This window comes from Sesamum indicum, linkage group LG3 (genome assembly GCF_000512975.1).
Source record: "Sesamum indicum cultivar Zhongzhi No. 13 linkage group LG3, S_indicum_v1.0, whole genome shotgun sequence".
In the NCBI taxonomy this organism is placed as follows: Eukaryota; Viridiplantae; Streptophyta; class Magnoliopsida; order Lamiales; family Pedaliaceae; genus Sesamum; species Sesamum indicum.
The window spans coordinates 18,552,569-18,573,184 of NC_026147.1; the positions used below are offsets into that span (position 1 = coordinate 18,552,569).

A 20,616-nucleotide genomic window follows, 5' to 3' on the forward strand; every position below is an offset into this window, starting at 1 on the left:
ATATTATAATAGGAAGCTCAATCGGAAAAAAAATGCAATTTTAGTCCTGTATTTTGTAGAGGATGGCATTTTTAGTTTTGTACAAATTAATTTTTGTAATTTAGTTCTGTAATTTTAAAATTTTGACAATTTTTATCTTTTTCGGCCGAAAAATTGCATGTGACTCGCACATGATCCAATTAAATTATAATTTTAGTTCTGTAATTTAGGAAGCGCTGGCATTTTAGTCAGGTAACTTAAAAAAATTGGTATTTTTTATTCTGCACAAATTAATTTATAGGACTAAAATTACAATTAGCAGAAAACACAACAGACATGTTGACAAGCCTGTTTTACAAATCAGCCATGCTCAACATCAGAAAATGTTATTGAAGTATATATGGGTGATTAACTTTAAGGTTAGTGGAGATTGAGAGTATAAATAACCAAAAATCCAATTGGTTGGCTGCGGGTTTTTTGCACATACATATGACAGAGGCAGCTTGCATTTTCCCTTAATGCAAATGTCACTCGGGTAATAATACCCATATGACCAAAACTGGCTAGAAAAATTAAAAACTTTCATATTAAAGGGGTTCGTGTAAACCATGTGTTAATTTTGACGAATTTAGTATTTTTTGACGACAGCTGCCCTAAATGTACAATTTCTTTTTTTTTTTTTTTTGATTTTGGTAATTATAATCTTTAATTACAAATTTGGAAACGAAAAGGACCAAAGGTGTCACCATCTATAATTACGTGACCAAAATTACATTTATTCTAATAAAATAGCTTTAATGTTTTTAAACTTTGGTCTTAAAAAACAACGGTAACTGATACAATGTTCTTAATCATGAGATGTGCCATAAACAGGCCATAATGGCCTGTTTGGTTTTGTCTTTATTTTTGTTTTAGATTTTCAGTACTTTTAATAGGATGAAAATGCTTTATAATTGATTTTTTTTGCAAAAAGTAAGAATATGCTTAGATTGTGTATTTTCAAACCTAGGGTTATAGGTGTGAGAAATGAGAATTTTTTGATTGTTATATTTTTTGGATAAAGACATGCAATGATGAGGTCGAGAAGAGTGGTCTGATTAGTGTATTTTCAATAGACCCATGCTGCAACCTTCTTACACGTGGAGGAATATCATTGCGGTAAGAGAACTCCTGGGGTTGGGATGCAGATGGAGAACTGGGATAGGGCACTCAGTGGATGTTTGGAAGGACTCATGAATCCCTCGTACACTTTCCTTTAGAGTCATTACTCCGAATGTACATAATGTGCAGAATTTGTGTGCATTGATCTTATCTTTGTGAGACAGTTTATTGTGTTATCAAATTTTCTTTGGCACATTTTGAGCGATTCTGTCTCCTCTGTTGAGGAATGGTTTTTTAACATTTCGGATAATTTGTCAATGGGAGACTTCGATTGTGCTCTCATAATCTATTGGATGTTGTGGTGGTTTCAAAATTTAAAAATGCTGAATAAGGGCAACAAATCGTGGATTTTTCTATGAGTTACTTTCATGCCTTTTTGGTGCCGAACTTTGTTCAATTACCTCCTTGCCCAGCTCATCATCATTTTCTGCAGGCTTCACATGAATATTATATCAAAATCAATTTTGATGGTACACTTCTAGAAGGGGGGAATTCTTTGGGACTCAGGGTGGTGGCACAAAACTCGCTCAAAATTTGTTTGGCATGGCGTTTACTCCGTTTTGATCGTAGGGGCCCAACACTCTTGGTAGAGACATTAGGCAATTCTTTTGGCTTGTCGAAGGAGACTCTTGTACTTCTTTCCAAGATCTTCATAGCTTTTAAGGACCGTTCTGTTTTTGGTCATTTGGTTTTTGACATTGTTTCGTTTGCGGCTAATCTGAAATTTGTTTCTTTCTCTTTCGTCTTTCGGTCGGGTAATTCAGTTGCACATCAATTATCCCGAATTGCTCTTAACCTTGAAGGGGACTCTTCTAAAGTACCCATGAGGTGAATTCTTTGTCGACTGACGATTTAGCCAATTAATATATACCCGATTTAACTCTAAAAAACACATGGACCCATGCTGCAAATTTCCATTATAAATTGATCTTTTCAGTAGAATTGAACTGAAAAAATAAGCTTCTACAATACTAAAATAATGTAAAATTAAAAATTAAACCAAATACACCATTAATCTTGTGCAAAAACTTCGTTAAGCATCTGTACGAAATTGGACTATGAAAATGGAAATTTGTCCATTGGAGTAATCGAGACATATAGAGACGCTACGACGGAGTCTTATGAAAAGACCAACAAACAAAACAAGTTGCCACGATAAAATAAGCAAAAGTAAGCACTTTTTGTTCTCATTAGGCCATGTAAATTCACTGTGGTTACACCAATACGAACCAAACACCACTATGAATTGTATCGGTACTCCAAATTCATATTCGACATATACAATTGTAGGGCCAAAAAGAACACATAATTATCAATGTGAAAACTATATTTTAAAAAATTTATACACGCTTTACAAAATCTTTAAAATAGTAAAAATATGATATATTTAGTTTTTTATTTTATGAAATTTTCAGTACGTCTCAAAATTAAAAAGATTCGATATATTTAGTCTCTTGTCCAAGTATTCATAAAAAAAAAATTAGATGGTAAGAATGCTTTTCACACAACTATTGGACGTGAACATTGCACTTGTCTTTACTGTTTATTTTTATTTACAAAAATTTGGACATGGATTAAATATGTCGGGCTTTATTAATTTTGACATAATTTTTTAAAAGTTTCATAAAGTAGAGCGCTAAAAATTAAGTAAAAAATAAGACTAAAAATGCTTAACCGCTACTAAAAGTGTAATTTCGCCCATTACACCAAAAAATTCTTAACTTTAGAACTATTTTAAAAATTAGGTAAAAAATCAGACTAAAAATATTTAATCGCTACTAAAAGTGAAATTTCGCCTATTATACAAGAAAATTCTTAAAATAAATTTAATCAAACCTAGAAACTACATACAATCTAGAACTAGAATTTAATCACCATATCATGTAAAGCATAATTAGATCAAATATGAAACAAAAATAATCAACCCAAACTGATAATATATAACAAAAATTTATACTTTATCAAAACCATATATATATATATATATTAATGTTCAAAAAACAAACAAAAGATTACATTTTTCGATGCCCATCACTTGTGACAGAGCTTCTTCAGAATGTGTAGGTGGTTTTAAAGATTCTCTTGGTCAATGGCTTAATCCCACTATCTCTCTCTTCTGCTCCAGTCACCCCATCTTTACCTTTGTCTTCATCCTCATCATCTCCTTCAAAAGCTGGGTGGCTGAGGATACTGTTGAGAAGCTGAGTTCCTCTCAGTGCATTCGTCAATGGCAGGTGACCCTCCGGCGTGCCCTCTTCCATTTCCCACGTGAACTCTGTGGGAAAAGACCTGTAATTGTACTGCTCAACTTCGGAGCTCTCCAGCTTCTTCATCCACCCGACTTTGATGAAGAACTTTGTGAAATCTTTGTTCACTTTGTTCCAAATCCTTTTCTGTACGCTGTACCCGAATTTGTTATCGCTGTGCTCTCTCCACAGCCCATCTATGGTTTTCAGGTCATCTTCCGAGATGAACTTCACCTCCGAGAAGAAGACGTAGCCCCGCTTCTGCGCCGCTTCCCCTGCCAGGACTATCAGAAGGCGGCGGGTCTCCTCGTCGGCCTCCCGGAAGTTCTTGGAGGACAAATGCTGGCGGAGGAGCTCGACGGAAACGTTTTGGGAGGTGGAGGGGTTGGTGGTAGTGGAAGTGGAGAAGGTGGTGGAGGAGACGGCGAAAGCAGCGGAGTGGGACAGAAAATGAGAGGCGGCGGTAGAGGTGGTTGGTTTGAGGAAGAAGGGGTAGTTTGTGGTGGTGGAGGTGGGAGTGCAGTCTATGGAGTGGCGACGCCGGAGAGAATGGTGGTTGTGGTATACAGAGTTAAAAGTATTGGTGGCCATTAAAGGAAATCAGTGGGATTTTCAAGAATTTGGTAGCTGTGAAATTTTCAGACAGAGATGTTCAAAGTTTTGGGAGGAGAAAGAGAAGTAGTAGTAGAGAGGTTTGTGGGACGATAAGAGAAATTTGCATGTGGGGTTGAGAGATAAGAAATGTGTGAAGAGGGAAGTGAAGAGGTCATCACCAAAAATAAGAAGCTGGAATGTGATTGGGTGTATATGGGTGAGGCTGGATCCTGTGGATGGACCATCTTCTCCTTCCCCCAAACTCCATTAATCCACTATTTTTGGTTTTTACCAAAAAATTAATTGATTACAATATTAAATAAGATATGTTACAATGATTTTTTTTTTTAAAAAATTTGATAGGTTATCAATACCTTTTGATTTTAACGGTCGTCTAACAATTAGTTTAACCCATTAATTTTCGTTGGGTTTCCATCCGTTTTTTTGTAGTGCCATTGTTGATTAGAAACTATAATTTTATTATTTTTTAAAATATTTTAATTTTTTATGGATTAAGTGGATAATTTTTTTTATAATTTTTCATCCACCTTGTCCGATTTTTTAAATTGTTTTTTAATCTTTTTTCTAAAAAAAAATATAGTAGATGATAATTTTTCATAAATTCATTTAAGGATTGCATAATTTCATTAAATATCAAGGGGTATCTATAATTTTTCAAATAATAAGGGGCTATTCGTGATTGAACTAAACCTCAAAAGAAGTTGTTGTAATTAAATACAATTTTCGTCCATTAACTATAGCCAAATCCCATTTTAGTCCTTTAATTTTGTAGGGTTCCAGAAAAGATCCTCTTACTTTTGAAATTGCTCAATTTTGGATACTAGTGATCGAATTTTGTCCAAAGTCGCCGAAAAATAACACCTAAATCTGATGTGGCGTTTCAAAATCCGACTACTTTAGACAAATTCGATGACTAGTATTTTAAAATTGGGCAATTTTAAAATTAAAAAATCTTTTTAAAATCTTCCAAAATTAAAGGATTAAAATGAAATTTGATAGGATGGGTGGACAAAAATTGCATTTAATCCTAAAATATAATATGGGAAAATATTTTGTAAAAAATGATTCAAACAAAAATGACATTTAATTTTTGGTATGAGAGAATGACTCCAAGAAAGATTTTGCCCACTTCTATTTTGTGGACTAAAGAAAGTGGAATTTGAAAATCCAAGGATAGTTTAATCCCACTCACTCACTCCTTCAATCATAAGGCATAAGTGGGATTATTTAAGAATTTCAACTTTCATAATTTACCCACCAAAGTCTTTCTAATATCATTCATTATGATTTGGCAAATTGTACTTTTGATCCCAGTAAATTGGGTTGTTCTCATTTTTTAATCTTAAATTTTGTAAGTTGATATTTTTAATTCCGTAACTTTTAAATTTCATATTTTTAATCCTTTGTTGTTAAGTGTTAACGGCAAAAACATGTGGTCACAGTTATTAGCCAATAGCTATTCACTTTGACCAATAAATGGTCAAATTCTTGATCTTATAAAATCACCCTTCTTTCTTTTCCCCCCAATTTTTCAAACCCCATATTTTCAGTTTTCATTTTTTTGTTGTATGAATTGAAATGTAGCGATATTATTATTTCTATGGTATCAACAATATGAGAAGAATACATTGACTGTCATACGAGCAAAAGATGAATATTTTCAATAACATTGTTTAAAATAGTGGATTTAATGTAATTTATCGTGTCGTGATATTGCAAACGAGCAAATTATTCTCCTATAAAAAAATAATAGCAATTTATCCCCTGTATTTTTAAGATGAAGCAATATACCACTCTATCTAAGGAGGCAAATTGCTTCATTTTGAAAAATATAGGGGAGTAAGTATTGTGCTCTTTTTAAACACAGAAAAATAAATTGCTATTTTTTTCATAGAAAGTAATTTGCTTATTTATAATATTACAAAAAGCTTGCTTGTATTTTGTCCTTAAAATATTAATTCTATGCATCAACCGACAAGGAATAAAATGGATTATACAAATGATCTATAAAATTTAGGGTAAATTACATCATCTATTGAGATAGGCCAAATTGTACAAATACCTCCTATGTTTTATAAAATTACAGTTACACCCACTGAGGGGTGTTAGTATAACATTTTTCAGGAAGTATAGTTGTAAGTACAACTATAACCTCCGACTATAATTTTAGAAGGTGTAGTTGTAATTTTATCAAAAGTAAGGAATATTTATGTATTTTAATTTAATTCTAAAAGACGTCAATGTAATTTATGCTTTAAGTTCGGAGCAGAATGTATCAAGTGTCAATCAACAAAAAATCAATAAAGCAAATTTTCTAAATAAGAGCATTTGTATAATTTATACAAGAATTACGTAAAACTACTGTGGATGAACCATACAACTGAAGAACAAAGCAAATCCAATAAAATATAGTAATAATCAAATTAATTTGCTTTTTCATATATGCAATATTAGGGGTGGCAATGGGGTGGGTCCAAGTGGACTCAAGACCCGCTTCATCAACTTCGAGATGGGCTTGGGATCGGCCTTGAACCAGGTGTCTTTACATCCCGCCCCGGTACAAAACCCGCCTCGACGGGTCTAACTCGGTGGACCTGGAACCCACCCAGCCAACTTTGGGATGGACCCGGGACCTGCCCCAGACCCGGTGTCTTTACACCCTGCCTCGCCCTGGTACAAAATTTATCTGGACGGGTCTAATTCGTTGGACACGGTTATATTTTTACTTTTTATTTGTTGTACAAATATAAAAAAAAATTCAACATATTAGTTACAAATGAGTTTGTTCCTCAAATATTCAAATTCAAAAATAAATTTTTAAATCAAAATAAATACAACATCTTCATTCATGTTCTTCCTCGTTAAGAATTATGAGATAATTAATTTTTCAACTCTTGAACAAATACCTAACAATAAATAAAGAAAAAATAATAATATTTTATAAATATTTGTTGTTAAATAAATTTATTAATAAAAAAATATATTATATACATAAATAGTAAACTATATATTATATATTTGGGTTGGGTCCGGGTCAGGTCTCTATGGACATAAGACGGGTCCTAATTTTTAGGGCCCATGACCCGCCCCGATTAATAATTTTTTTGGATTAGGGGCGGCTCCGATCGGGTAAGAATCTAATTGTCACCCCTATGCAATATCGTATATATATGTAGTTTCACTTTATGGCCTATGCTCCCTTCTCTATACTCTGTTGGAGACCTTAAAATAATGGATAAATTACAAGGGGTTTCTTGATATTTATCTTAAGTATAAATATTTTTTTATTATTTGAAAAATTATAAATATCTTTTTGAAATTATAAATACTCCAATCAATAGGGGGCTATTTGTTAGGATATTTATAATTTCAGGAATATTTATAATTTTTTCTTCTAAACGAATATAAAAAGTAGGCCAACTTGTTCACCTTCATATGCAAAGATTTCCTATAAAATTGCATGCTCAGTTAAAACTTGAAGCATGACTTTCCAACTAATTAAGACCAGTAAAATGCACAGATGTTGCACGTTTTAAATACTTTCCTTAAAAAATATATTAAATTGATGTAAATTAATAATATTACATATATAAAATCAAAACAGATTTAGGAATATAAATTTTACTTTTTATTACAAAAAGTCATGAATACAGAACTACAAAATTACTGTATGCAAACATTTTTAATTATAATTATATTCTTAGAAAATTTCTTAGAAAAGTTTTAGAGCTATTGAACACAACCCTGTGTTCGAGTGTGAGGAGTTTTTTTTATGTATATGTTATATATAACATCCGCGTAGTTAGGAATTTCTTTATCTTAATATTTTTGTATCTATTCATAATTTTCTGGCATAAATAGAGAAATTTTCTAATTAATTTGTTGATTATGCTTACATACATATATATATATATATATATATATATATAAAATTTAGTATGAGCTTATACTACACGGAACATTAATTGTTTAGACACGGCATGTGAGCACTTTATTAGTGCAAGAAGATTTACAACAATATATGCATTAAAAGGCAAATAAACTAATAACAAAAAGACGGTATCAATTTAAACAAGAAAATATACAACAATTCAACATGTTATTATACGATCGTTATGATTAATAATCATTAATTACTGAAGATAGCGATTGCCCTTGTTTTCCTATATAAATTCTTGATGGCCTTCCTTTTGCTTTCATAACATTAACTTTGAATTATCAGCAAGAGATTTATCCTTCTTACAATTTCCAAATCTTGGACGTGAAAATGTTTTTGGTAGATATATTTGGACTTCATATAAAGACCAGCAGCATTTGGTTTGTAGTTATTGTTAGTATATGTATAATTATAGGGTTTGGTGTAGGTTATTTTGGTCATGGAATAGTTACAAGTAAGAAGAAAGACAAGGAAGGAGATGAAGAAGCTTGACATTTTCAATATGTATATTTTGGGTTGATAGGTTGAAGCATATGGATAAGAAAAAAAGTAAGAGAATTAGGCAGACAAAAGTATTTAGTTTTATACAGTAAATATATTTTGACAGATTACTGTTATAATGTAAACATTTTATATCATCTTGAAAATTATGATGCTGTGATTTAATTATATTGAGCTCCAGCCACGCATAGAGAATTGAGCAAAGCCACGATCGAAGAAAATGATGTATGTATGTATATAACAACACAAATGAAAGCATAAATTAACTCGTTATTATTATATCACACAAGAAATAACAATATAAACTCCTTGTAAAATAGTAGAATTAGTTGTTAATTTACTTTAGCAACAAACATGGCAAGAAATATATTTATTTGATAATTAGTTCGTTGTTGATTTTAATATCAAATGTTTTTTTGATTTTTGTCGAAAAATATACTAACGAGAATATTTGTTATGAGCTTTTCTAATTTTTTGCCAAGGCCAGTTTTGATTTCCTGGGAAGTTTTTCACCAGTAACCGAAGTTGTAACAGTGAGATCCTTACTTGCTGTTGCAACATCTGCATGATGGTATATTTATTAGTTAGATGCCAATAATGCCTTTCTACATGATTATTTGGATGAAGAAATTTACATATACACTCCGGAAGGTTATCCAGTACCCCAGGACATGTTTGCAAACTCAAGAAGCTCCTTTGAAGCCTCAAACAAGCATCACGACAATGGAACCACAAAAAGTCACTTCCAAGATGGAGTCTTTTGGTTCCAGACAGTCTAAAAATGAATATTGTTTATTTACTAAATCCTCTTCTGCAGGTTTTATTACTGTACTTGTTTACGTGGATGACATCTTAATTACAGGTCCTTCAGAATCTCAAATTGCAGAGGTTAAGTGCTATTTGGATAATCTCTTCATGATAAAGGATTTAGGCACAACCAAATACTTCTTGGGCTTGGAAATAGCTAAGGCACCAAAAGGATTTGCTCTCACGCAGTGCAAATATATCAAAGATATATTAGCAGACATGGGATTACAAGATGCCAAACCAACCACCACACCACTTCTCGCAGGAATCAAATTTACAGCTCAAGCAGGCAATGCACTTGCACATCCAGTAGTGTATAGAAGATTAGTAGGGAGGTTGCTCTATCTTAATTATACTAGACTAGACATTTCCCACGCCACGCAACAGCTCATTCAATTCCTCCAGACGCCCTGTAAACAACATTGCGATGCAGCTGTTCATTTGGCAAGATACTTGAAGGGAACTCCATAGAAAGGTTTTTCTTCCCTGCTAACACGACTCTGCGCCTCCAAGCGTATTGTGATGCTGATTAGGCCTCCTGCGTAGATACCAGACAATCTCTTATGGGATATTGCCTCTTCCCAAGACCAGCACTAATATTTTGGAAAACCAAGAACTAGAACACAATTTCACGGTCTACAGCAAAAGCTGAGTACAGGGCATGCGAACTACAGCCTGTGAGCTCACTTGGATTGATTCTCTTTTACAAGATCTCCAAGTCTCAGTTCCCACGCCAAATCTGTTCCTCTGTGATAACAGAACAACATTGCACATTGTTAGAAATCCCGTCTTCCATGAGAGAACAAAACATTTGGAGATAGATTGCCATTTCGTTAGGGATCAATATAAAGTTGGGTTTCTGGCCCTGTCCCATGTTCCTTCTAAGGACCAGTTGCCTGATGTTTTCACCAAGCCTCTACAGGACCTTTTTTTCATCCACTAGTTCACAAGCTGGGCTTGATTGACTTTGCTCCAAGTAGAGTGGCTACAAAATCGCTTAACATCAGTGGCGTTTTATCCTTCCTCTCAAGCACTAACGTATTTTGTTAATTGCTTTTCTCTTTTACAGTTTTGTTTAGTGAAGTAGCACTTCATCCTGTTAGTTAGTGGGAGCCGTTCCCTCCTTTTTCTTGACAGTTAGTTAGGTAGTAGCAGTTGGCTTTGTGAAGCTTAACAGATTCTTGATTAACTTCTCTTCCAACTCCTCTGTTTAAAGAAGATCTGACTTGTGAACTGATGTTACAATTTTAATTCGAGCTGCAGTATTATACAAATATTTTCAATGGCTTCTTTCTTGTTGTCCCTTTGAATTTTTGATTTCTTTTTATAAAGTTCCATTCCAGAACCATTTTCCCAACGGGTTCTGTGACAGGAAAACGACTGTTGCAATCGAGCAAGTCGGAAAAACTTTGTGACAGTGAACAAACACCGTCAAAAATATTGTGGCAATTCCAAATAGTTTGTCGCAAAGGTTGTCATTACAACATAATGTATTTTTAGTAAATTGTGATGGTATTTCAGAGGAATTCTGGAGGGTAATGGTTTCTATATTGACTTCATTTGGGATGAGTAACGGTGTTAAGACGAAGTCTTCAGAACAGTGAACATGACACGATGCATTAACACACGACCTATCAAGACATTCACCAACCTTATTAGGTTCCTCTCTATTGTTGGACCATGTGAAACAAAAGTCCCGAAAACCAGTATCAGAAACTCCACTTCGATGCAAAGCATTTGCAAATCCGCAATCTGCCATGAAGGACGTCAAAAATTACAATTCTTCTCACATTGCTCCAAAATTTAGTATTTATGAGCTCATTTACGCACGTCATGTGAGCACTTTATTAGTGCAAGAAGATCTTACAACAATATATGCATTAAAAGGCAAATAAACTTATAACAAAAAGACAATGTTGACTTAAACAAGAAAATATCGAACAATTCAACGTGTTATTGTACTATTGCGACTGCCCTTGTTTTCCTATATAAATTCTTGGAGGCCTTCCTTTCGCTTTCACAACATTAATTTTGAATTATCTGCAAGAGATTCATCATTTTTACAATTCCCAAATCTTGTACGTAGACGAGGTGAAAATGTTTTTGCTAGATATATTCGGAGTTCATGTAAAGGGCAGCAGCATTTGGTTTGTAATAGTTGTTACTATATATGTAATTATAGGGTTTGGTCTAGGTTATTTTTGTCATGGAATAGTTAAAAGTAAGAAGAAAGCCAAGGAAGAAGATGAAGAAGCTTGATATTTTCAATATATATATTTTGGGTTGATAAGTTGAAGCCTATCAATAGGAAAAAAGGAAGGTTTAGACAAAATTTATTTAATTTTATACAGTTTCGGACAGATAATCCATTAATTATGTTAACATTTTATATCAACTCGAAAAATATGATGTTGTGATTTAATTATCTTAAGCTCCGACAACGCAATGAGAATTGAGCAAAGCCACCGGGAAAATTATGAATATACACAACAACACAAATGAAAGCGCAAATTAACTCGTTTACTACCATACCACTATAAGAAATAATGTCATTAACAACAACTCTTTGTAAAATAGTAAAATTCATTGGTAATTATTTTAGCAAGAAAAACATTTATATGGTAATTAGCTTGTCACTGGTTTTAATATCGAATGTTTTTAGCGTAGATTTTACTAGAAACTTACTAACAAAAGTATTTGTTACGAGATTTTTAATTGTTTTTGCCAAGACCAGATGTTATGATGTTTGCTACATACATTAAAATTTCTTTCTGATTATCGCAATGAAATATTTAATTTCTAACATAAATTTTGAAATCACAAGAATGCAAATTCTTAAGCTTTGCTAGATTCATTTTTGTTTGCAAAATATCTTGTTCCAGGTTTTTTGTCAATTGACACTTATACATGATCTGCTACTTGGAACTTAATTTTATAGATAATTTGATTGCATTTTATCCCTTGACACTTAGGCCATGTTACACGCCTAGATAGGGCTAATTGGTGATTGATACATATTTGATAAACTATAAGATATGTGTGAATAATATTATTTATTTTTGTACTAAACATTACAAGAGTGGTGATTAATTTTTGATAAAATAATCCAAAATTTAGTTTATTTGATTAAAGTGGTGATAAATTTGTATTTACATAATTGCCCCAAATAAGAGTTACTAATCAAATCAAACAAACTAAGTCAGGCACAATTTAATAGTAGCTATGTATTTAAGTTATGAGTAAAATTTGGGGTCGAATCAAATATTTGGTTATGTAAGTTATGGTTAAGATGGATATTGAATTTTTAGTCCCAACCAAGTGGGCTATTGAAGATTGTTTATCCGACTACAATGGGCCAGATAACAATCCTGGCATAGTCCGAATTTGGACAGTGATTATTCGTCGAATGACCTGTCTAGGGGATTCTCATTTGAATTTCAATTCTTTCGTTTTGTGAAAGCTCTGTAGCTAAAACTAAGAGAAGGTCTGAACTTTCTTTAAGGTTGCATTTGAATTGAAGTATTTGAAATCCTCAATCACAAATCCTTTTCGATATGTTTGGATAATTATTTGTAAAGTAGGAGTATCATTAGATCTTGATTTTGGGTTGAACTGTGGTGGTGGCTTTGGGGAAATTAAGCTTTGAGATAGAATTTGTTTTCAGTATTAAACTATTATTGAAAAAACACGGATATAAAATACTACAAATAAACGATAGTCGCTAAAAACTTAACAACAACAATAGTAATAATAATTCAAGTTATTTTTTATGCAATACTCAAAATAATGTATATACAAACAGTAGACCTGTACTAGATAATCTATTAGAAATATATAACTTCACACTGAAGACAAAATCGCATATATTTCTAATCATTTTTCTTGAATCAAATATTGCAATAATTTAAGATTTTATTGTGATTGGTATACAGTACAGAAATAGTAACCAATTACATAATAAATGTATCACACTTGTTTTATGATTAACATAGTTCAATCAAATTTGATTTGGACGAGAATTTTTCCTCTTACTATTTATACTCCAGTTCATTCAAACATTATCGAAACACATGTGACTCTTATTCAAGATAAACAACAAAACTAATTATTTGCAGTACACATCAAAAGAAAAAAGACATCAGTGAACTATATATATATAAATGAATGGGACAAATCTCAGCATATATATTTTGAAAATCGTATCAACTCAAGAAAAGTATAAAAAAAGTGTACAACTTTGAAAGAGAAAAGCATTCCAACAATTCCACCAAAAACGAAAAGCACAAAACAAAACAACTTCGATCAATCTTAAGTTTATGATCGCGACGTGACCAACCACATCAAATTAATTTCTTTTTTTTATTAAAACTAATTACAAAGATATATTTATTTGATATGGGATTCATATCTACCCAATTTAAAAGCTCAAAACGGCTGAAATTTTCGACATATAAACCATGTTGATCCGACCCAGAAGACGACGTAATTCATTTATACATATCGTCGATCAACAAAGCTCAATTTCCAACCTCCCGAATGTCATATTTGTCTATTATATATATCACTTACTAACTGAATATTCTTATACAGACGTGTCTGACATAATATTCAAGGACTATAACTAAAGGCCACTCAATAATTCCCCGTTCTTGTTCTTTGAATACATAACTTCTAAACTACGATATCGATTGATCTCAGATGAATATCCAAAGATTAAAGGGCACAAAATTCCGCATAACAGTACACAAGTTGGAAAAGTAGTTGCCAAGTGGGGTTGTATGGGATGGAAGACAGAGACATTCCATCAGCTTCTCACCTATCTTTTGGACAAAATAAAAGGGATTCAGCTACCTGCTCGGTGCATTTTCTCTTGTTTGTTTGTCTTTGGACCCTATCATTATGTATTCAAAGTATCCTAAGCAATTAATTATTACGATCGTATGTCAGTTTTTGTGTAAACACTTCAATATTAGTTCGTTATGATGTATACATAGACTTTATCTCAAGCTGTTGCATGTACTTGAGAAAAAAATAACCTTAAAAAAACAAAAATGTTGGTTAATGTAATGTGGGAGAGTACGTTGCACAATATGCCATGCACTGCGACCAATTAAAATTGTATTTTTTGAAGGAGCATCTAATGATTGTTGCAGTGCCCAATTTCATTTAGTTTGGTTGTTGAGCTAAGACTAAGAATTATATATTTTCATTGTGTCTATATATCAAATATCAGAAATTTAGTTTTCGAGACGTAAAATTTCTGTAGCTAAATCCGTCTCTAATACTAAAATTGTTATGTTGAGAGACAGAAACAAAGATGGAATTTTAGATCCTAATTAATGCTATTTCAGTGGAAGTATATATCCACATTTAAAAAAATATATATTTACCATTTAAGAGAAAATTTCCATCACAAAATCCGTCTCCACAGAAAATGAATATTTTTCCATCTCTCTGATTCCATCTTCTCTTGTATTATATGTACTTAATTAACATCTTTTCAAGGAAATATTGGTCAATAAGAAAGACAAAGTAATAATCAGAAACAGCACAAAAATTACGACATCTTATAGTATAAAGATAAATTATATATTTTCAGCAGCTTAACAATCATGAATATTAATTAGAGAAATTATTAAGTACCCATAATTATATAATTTATTTTTTGGCTAAATTGCATTTATACCATGTATGTTAGGAGTGATGGCATTTAAGCACTCTAATTAACTACAAGCGCGGCAAATTATAACTCATAATTAAATATTTTTTAGTAATTACAGGACTTCCGTCATTGGAGTTTATAATTTGTCATTGGAGTTTATAATTTGTCAGAATTTTCAACGTAGATGAAATTAGAGCTTTTTAAATTGAAATTTTTGCTTACCAAGCATCCAATCATCCCCTACCCACCCCACTGTATAAAAAATAGAGAATTAGGTGTCAAGATATATTAATATGGAAATTTGAGAACAATGTTTGAAATGAAGCTAATATTAATTAACTATAATCCATAATTCAAGAATTTATAGTTATAGTGGATTTTGAATAATTATTTGATTTGAATAACTTTGACCACAAATTACAATAAATAAAATTTAATTTTTTAAAATAAGGAATTAGATAAATTTTATTTTTATATAAATAATAGACTAGTTTTAAAATATAATTGTAATTACATTATTTGTATTTGAGATAATTTTTAACCTTTTTTATTATTTTTAATTTGAATTATTATTTAATTTAAAAATATTTTAATAAATTTTGCCCAGAAATTATAATAAATAAAATTTAGTTTTACGAATGTAATGCCAACAATTCATTGATAATAATCTCACTACAAATTGGAATATTATAATCCGCAGAAACTAAATCAACTTTATAAAACAAACTATTGAAAAGTATATGGGACTAAAAATGCAACACCATCCTTACTATGGGATTTAAAAATTAATTTACCCTCCAAATAGTCAACTAATTGCATATGTTCTAATAACTAATCAATCATATGTGCAGCTCACATGCATAAATTTCAAATATTTTTAACATCCGTTAGGGCAAGGGACCAAATATCTCAAGTTTTCTTAACTTTGTACTTAGAGTGGTTCAACTTGTAATTAAAATGGGAGATCAAATGTGCAACACCCTCTATCGAATGTAAATGCAATTTTGCCTTAGACATGGAAAAATTGTTGATTCGACTTGTTAAAGGCGACGACAGATTACTAATTCAGGGCAATTAGCTTATACAAAGAGCTGAAATGGAAAGATGTGCATGACCAATGGAAAAGAAAAGCAACATAAATAAAATTAAGATGTTTTTATTAGTAACAATATGAGCTCGTAGAGCACAACAAACCAAAGAAATTAACAATGGGTAATGAATGTAAACTCAATCTTCCAAGGCCATCCACTATACAGGAACAAAAAATAAGAAAACAACTCTACATATGACTTCTGGCTCCTCGAATTTGATCAGTAATGAACTCTTCTCAGTGCAAACAAATAGTCCATTGTTGAGCCATGTCTACTCGAAGATATGACGAGGAAAATGTGTACGATAATAGCCAAAGAAGTAGATGCAAACTGGTCCGACATGCAAAATATGAAGCTTTCTAATGCTTGCAGGACCTTATTGAATAAACTAGTTGTTCTATATATTTGATGGTTGAATGTCATCCTCGGGAAGCCTTCTTTTATTCGGTGTTTCAGTCTGGATGCTGCAAAATGAACAATGAAGTCAGGTGATGACTTAGGAATGTTGAGTAAAGATACATTAGATCACTTGCTTGGGAGAGCGACTTACATGGATGCCTGAGGACGATTGCTGAGTTCTTGAAGCTTAATAATGGGTTGGAGGAGGTGGAGAAGCATAGATGTAGACTGGTGGTGGAGGTGACTTCACGGGTGGGGGAGGTGATACGTAGTGGTATGGAGGTGGAGGTGATGGTGAAGGGGGTGGTGGAGACTTGTAAACGTAAGGGGGTGGCGGTGAGGGTGAAGGTGGCGGTGGAGAGGTGTAGTGGTAGGGTGGTGGTGGAGATGGTGGTGGTGGGGGTGGGGAGCTGTAGTGGTAGGGTGGTGGTGGAGATGGCGAGGGTGGTGGTGGGGAGCTGTAGTGGTAAGGAGGGGGAGGTGATGGTGAAGGGGGTGGTGGAGACTTGTAAACATAGGGAGGTGGCGGTGAGGGTGAAGGTGGTGGTGGAGAGGTGTAGTGGTAGGGAGGTGGTGGAGATGGCGACGGTGGTGGTGGGGAGCTGTAGTGGTAGGGTGGTGGTGGAGATGGCGACGGTGGTGGTGGGGAGCTGTAGTGATAGGGAGGAGGAGGAGATGGTGATGGTGGTGGGGGAGATTTGTAGTAGTAGGGTGGTGGGGGTGAAGGAGATGGAGGTGGTGGAGACTTGTAGTAGTATGGAGGTGGTGGAGACGGTGAAGGTGGTGGTGGTGATTTGTAGTAGTATGGTGGAGGAGGAGATGGCGATGGTGGTGGTGGAGACTTGTAGTAGTATGGAGGTGGTGGAGATGGTGAAGGTGGTGGTGGTGATTTGTAGTAGTATGGTGGAGGAGGAGATGGCGATGGTGGTGGTGGAGACTTGTAGTAGTAAGGAGGTGGCGGTGATGGGGATGGTGGTGGTGGAGACTTGTAGTAGTAAGGAGGTGGTGGAGATGGGGATGGTGGTGGTGGCGATTTGTAATAGTATGGAGGAGGAGGAGATGGCGATGGTGGTGGAGGAGATTTGTAGTAGTAGGGTGGTGGAGGTGATGGGGAAGGTGGTGGAGGGGACTTGTAGTAGTAAGGTGGTGGTGGAGATGGAGAAGGTGGAGGTGGAGACTTATAGTAGTATGGAGGTGGCGGCGACTTGTATATGTAGGTCGGTGGAGGAGGAGGTGGGGACTTGTACACATAAGGAGGAGGTGGCGGTGACTTATAGACATAAGTTGGTGTAGGAGGAGGTGGAGATTTGTACACATACGGAGGAGGTGGTGGTGACTTATAGACATAAGTCGGTGTCGGAGGAGGTGGAGATTTATACACATACGGAGGTGGCGGTGGTGATTTATAGACATAAGTTGGTGCTGGTGGTGGTGGTGACTTGTAGACATAAACCGGAGAAGGAGGTGGTGGAGATTTGTAATAGTATGGCGTGGGGCTCGGCTTGGGCTTCTCACATTCCTTATAAGGACTCTTGGGTGCATAGGCAAACGGTTCCGCATAGAGAACAACTTCATATTTGGTCTTAGACTTCACTTTGAGGCCAGCTCCCTTCTTTCCCCAATGCAGATTTGTTGCAATGTTGCACATAGATCCCTTAGGAGGTGCATGAAGCTTAGCCTTGCATGCCTTTGCTCCATATTTGCCATAATCAAATCCTTCAACTTGAATGCTATATTTGCCATTGATCTTGGTTTTGCCATATGCCACAACCTCTTTCTCACCTACCTTGCATGTTACCTCCACAACAGCACCTGATCACATATGTTTCATATTACATAAAGTTATTACAGCCAACCAAGTTTGTTCAATCTTTCATATGACCAAAAGCTATTAATAATACCATACTTAGCATTTTTTTTATTATTATTATATTTTACTAAATATATTATGAAGTTGTTAGACCAAATGCACTAACTTTATATATCTTATACTAAATTTAGAATCTGGATTTGATTTCTTCAAGATTGGACCACAAATTAATGTTTTTTCCTCAGACAAACATGCTGGCGTAGCTTCCACTTTGGAAAGCCCATAATTAGTAGGTGATTTCAATACTAATTATTGGCTGATAATTTCTAATTATGTCACTAGAATAATTAAGTGATTATAGGAATAAGATATAGTAAAATTTTCCACCCAACATCATTAATATTGAATGTTGTCTGTACCACTTTAATTTTCTCTCATGATAAAGACTAAATACATATGATTTTTTTTTCTAGGAAAGGAAAAAACTTTTTTAAAAAATTACAATTTAGTCATGTATTGGCCCATGTGTCAAGTTTAATCTATACAAATTCATGTGTCAATTTTTGTCCTGTGATTTTAAAGAATTCGCACCAGAAGGAGGGACATGTGCATGATTTCAGCCATTTTTATTCTTGACGCTGGAAATTTTTAAAATTACATAATATATTCATGTAGGACTAAAATTGTAATTTTTCAAAAAGAAATTATAATTTTAACATTTTCGTAGTAGTTTGAAACTAATTATGAAGAATTCATAAACAAAACAAGATAATGGAAAGTTTTTACGTACCCTTGAGATGTTTCTTGTTGTGGGATTTCGCTGGGTACATCCAATCATAGCACTTGTAACAGTATACTTTTCCTACCACTTTAACCACGAATGGGTGGTGTGGAGGGTGGTAAGGAACCGGCGGAGACTTCACTGGTGGTGGTGGAGAAACGTAGTAATACGGAGGAGGAGGTGACTTAACGGGTGGCGGTGGGGAAGTGTAGTAGTATGGCGGTGGAGGCGACTTTTTTGGGGGTGGAGGAGAAGTGTAGTGGTAAGGAGGTGGTGGAGACTTAACTGGTGGTGGTGGTGATGTGTAGTGGTATGGAGGAGGTGGAGACTTGGTTGGAGGTGGTGGAGACTTGTAGTAGTAAGGAGGTGGCGGTGAAGGGGATGGTGGGGGTGGAGATTTGTAGTAGTATGGTGGTGGAGGTGGCGGGGATTTCTTTGGTGGTGGTGGAGAGACGTAGTAGTATGGAGGAGGTGGCGAGGGTGATGGTGGTGGTGGTGATTTGTAATAGTAAGGTGGTGGTGGAGATGGCGAGGGAGGTGGTGGGGATTTGTAGTAGTAAGGTGGTGGTGGCGATGGAGAGGGTGGTGGAGGAGACTTGTAGTAGTATGGTGGTGGGGGTGATGGTGAAGGTGGTGGAGGAGACTTATAGTAGTAAGGTGGTGGTGGTGAGGGAGAGGGTGGTGGAGGAGACTTGTAGACATAGGGTGGTGGTGGGGAAGGAGAAGGTGGTGGTGGTGATTTATAAACATATGGCGGTGGTGGGGAAGGAGAAGGTGGCGGTGGTGATTTATAAATGTATGGTGGTGGTGGAGAAGGTGATGGCGGGGGTGGAGACTTGTACACATATGGTGGTGGCGGAGAAGGAGATGGCGGTGGAGGAGACTTATACACATAAGGTGGTGGTGGGGAAGGAGAAGGCGGAGGCGGTGATTTATACACGTAAGGTGGCGGTGGAGACGGTGAAGGTGGTGGAGGAGACTTATACACATAAGGTGGTGGCGGAGAAGGAGAAGGCGGGGGCGGAGACTTATACTCATAAGGTGGAGGTGGTGGAGACGAGTAAACATAAGGGTCAGCAAAGACCACATTATACGTTGCCAAAACGGCCAATACCACCACAATAAGATGTGGCAGCATATGGCCCTTTACGGCCGGGCTACGGCCAAGAACCCTCATTCTGTCACCGGAAACTGCCACCAGCTCCGCCCAATGTGGCTAGACACACCACTCCTACAGACTTGAAAGTTGTGTAATTAGTAGAGGAAGAGATGGTTGAAGAAGTGTGCCAAATAACTAAAGTATATATAGGGAGGGGATGAATGAATGGAAACAGTCGTTGGAAGAGAGCTGTCAAAACAGACCGATTCAAGATTCAAATTGATTTATCTAATTGTAACAAGTGATGAAGTTAAATAATAAGGTTATAACAGCTGGACTCATACTTATAATTTAAGCCCATAATCAAACCACTTTGAATTTATCATTTGTATTTGTGATCTGAAGGAAGCATTTCACCTGCTACAAAAACTATGCTTCAGGAGTGCTTCTTTCTTTATCACTTCCACTCTCTACCCATTTTATACTTCTTTACTTCATCACGATGTACGTACCTTCTCATGAATTGCG

General features: G+C 34.8%; 2 protein-coding genes across 2 annotated transcripts; both read right to left on the minus strand.

Moving 5' to 3' along the window:
- On the minus strand, positions 3,080-4,157 carry LOC105158766 (tetrapyrrole-binding protein, chloroplastic-like). The gene has a single exon (XM_011075622.2). The coding sequence runs from the start codon at positions 3,975-3,977 to the stop codon at positions 3,192-3,194; it is 786 nt and encodes a 261-aa protein (XP_011073924.1). The 5' UTR covers positions 3,978-4,157; the 3' UTR covers positions 3,080-3,191.
- LOC105159000 (extensin-2-like) lies at positions 16,045-20,280 on the minus strand. Its single transcript, XM_011075931.2, has 3 exons — positions 18,999-20,280; positions 16,550-18,210; positions 16,045-16,463 (listed from the first exon to the last, which is right to left on the minus strand). Exons 1-2 carry the CDS (start codon positions 20,164-20,166, stop codon positions 16,586-16,588), a joined length of 2,793 nt encoding a protein of 930 aa, XP_011074233.2. The 5' UTR covers positions 20,167-20,280; the 3' UTR covers positions 16,045-16,463; positions 16,550-16,585.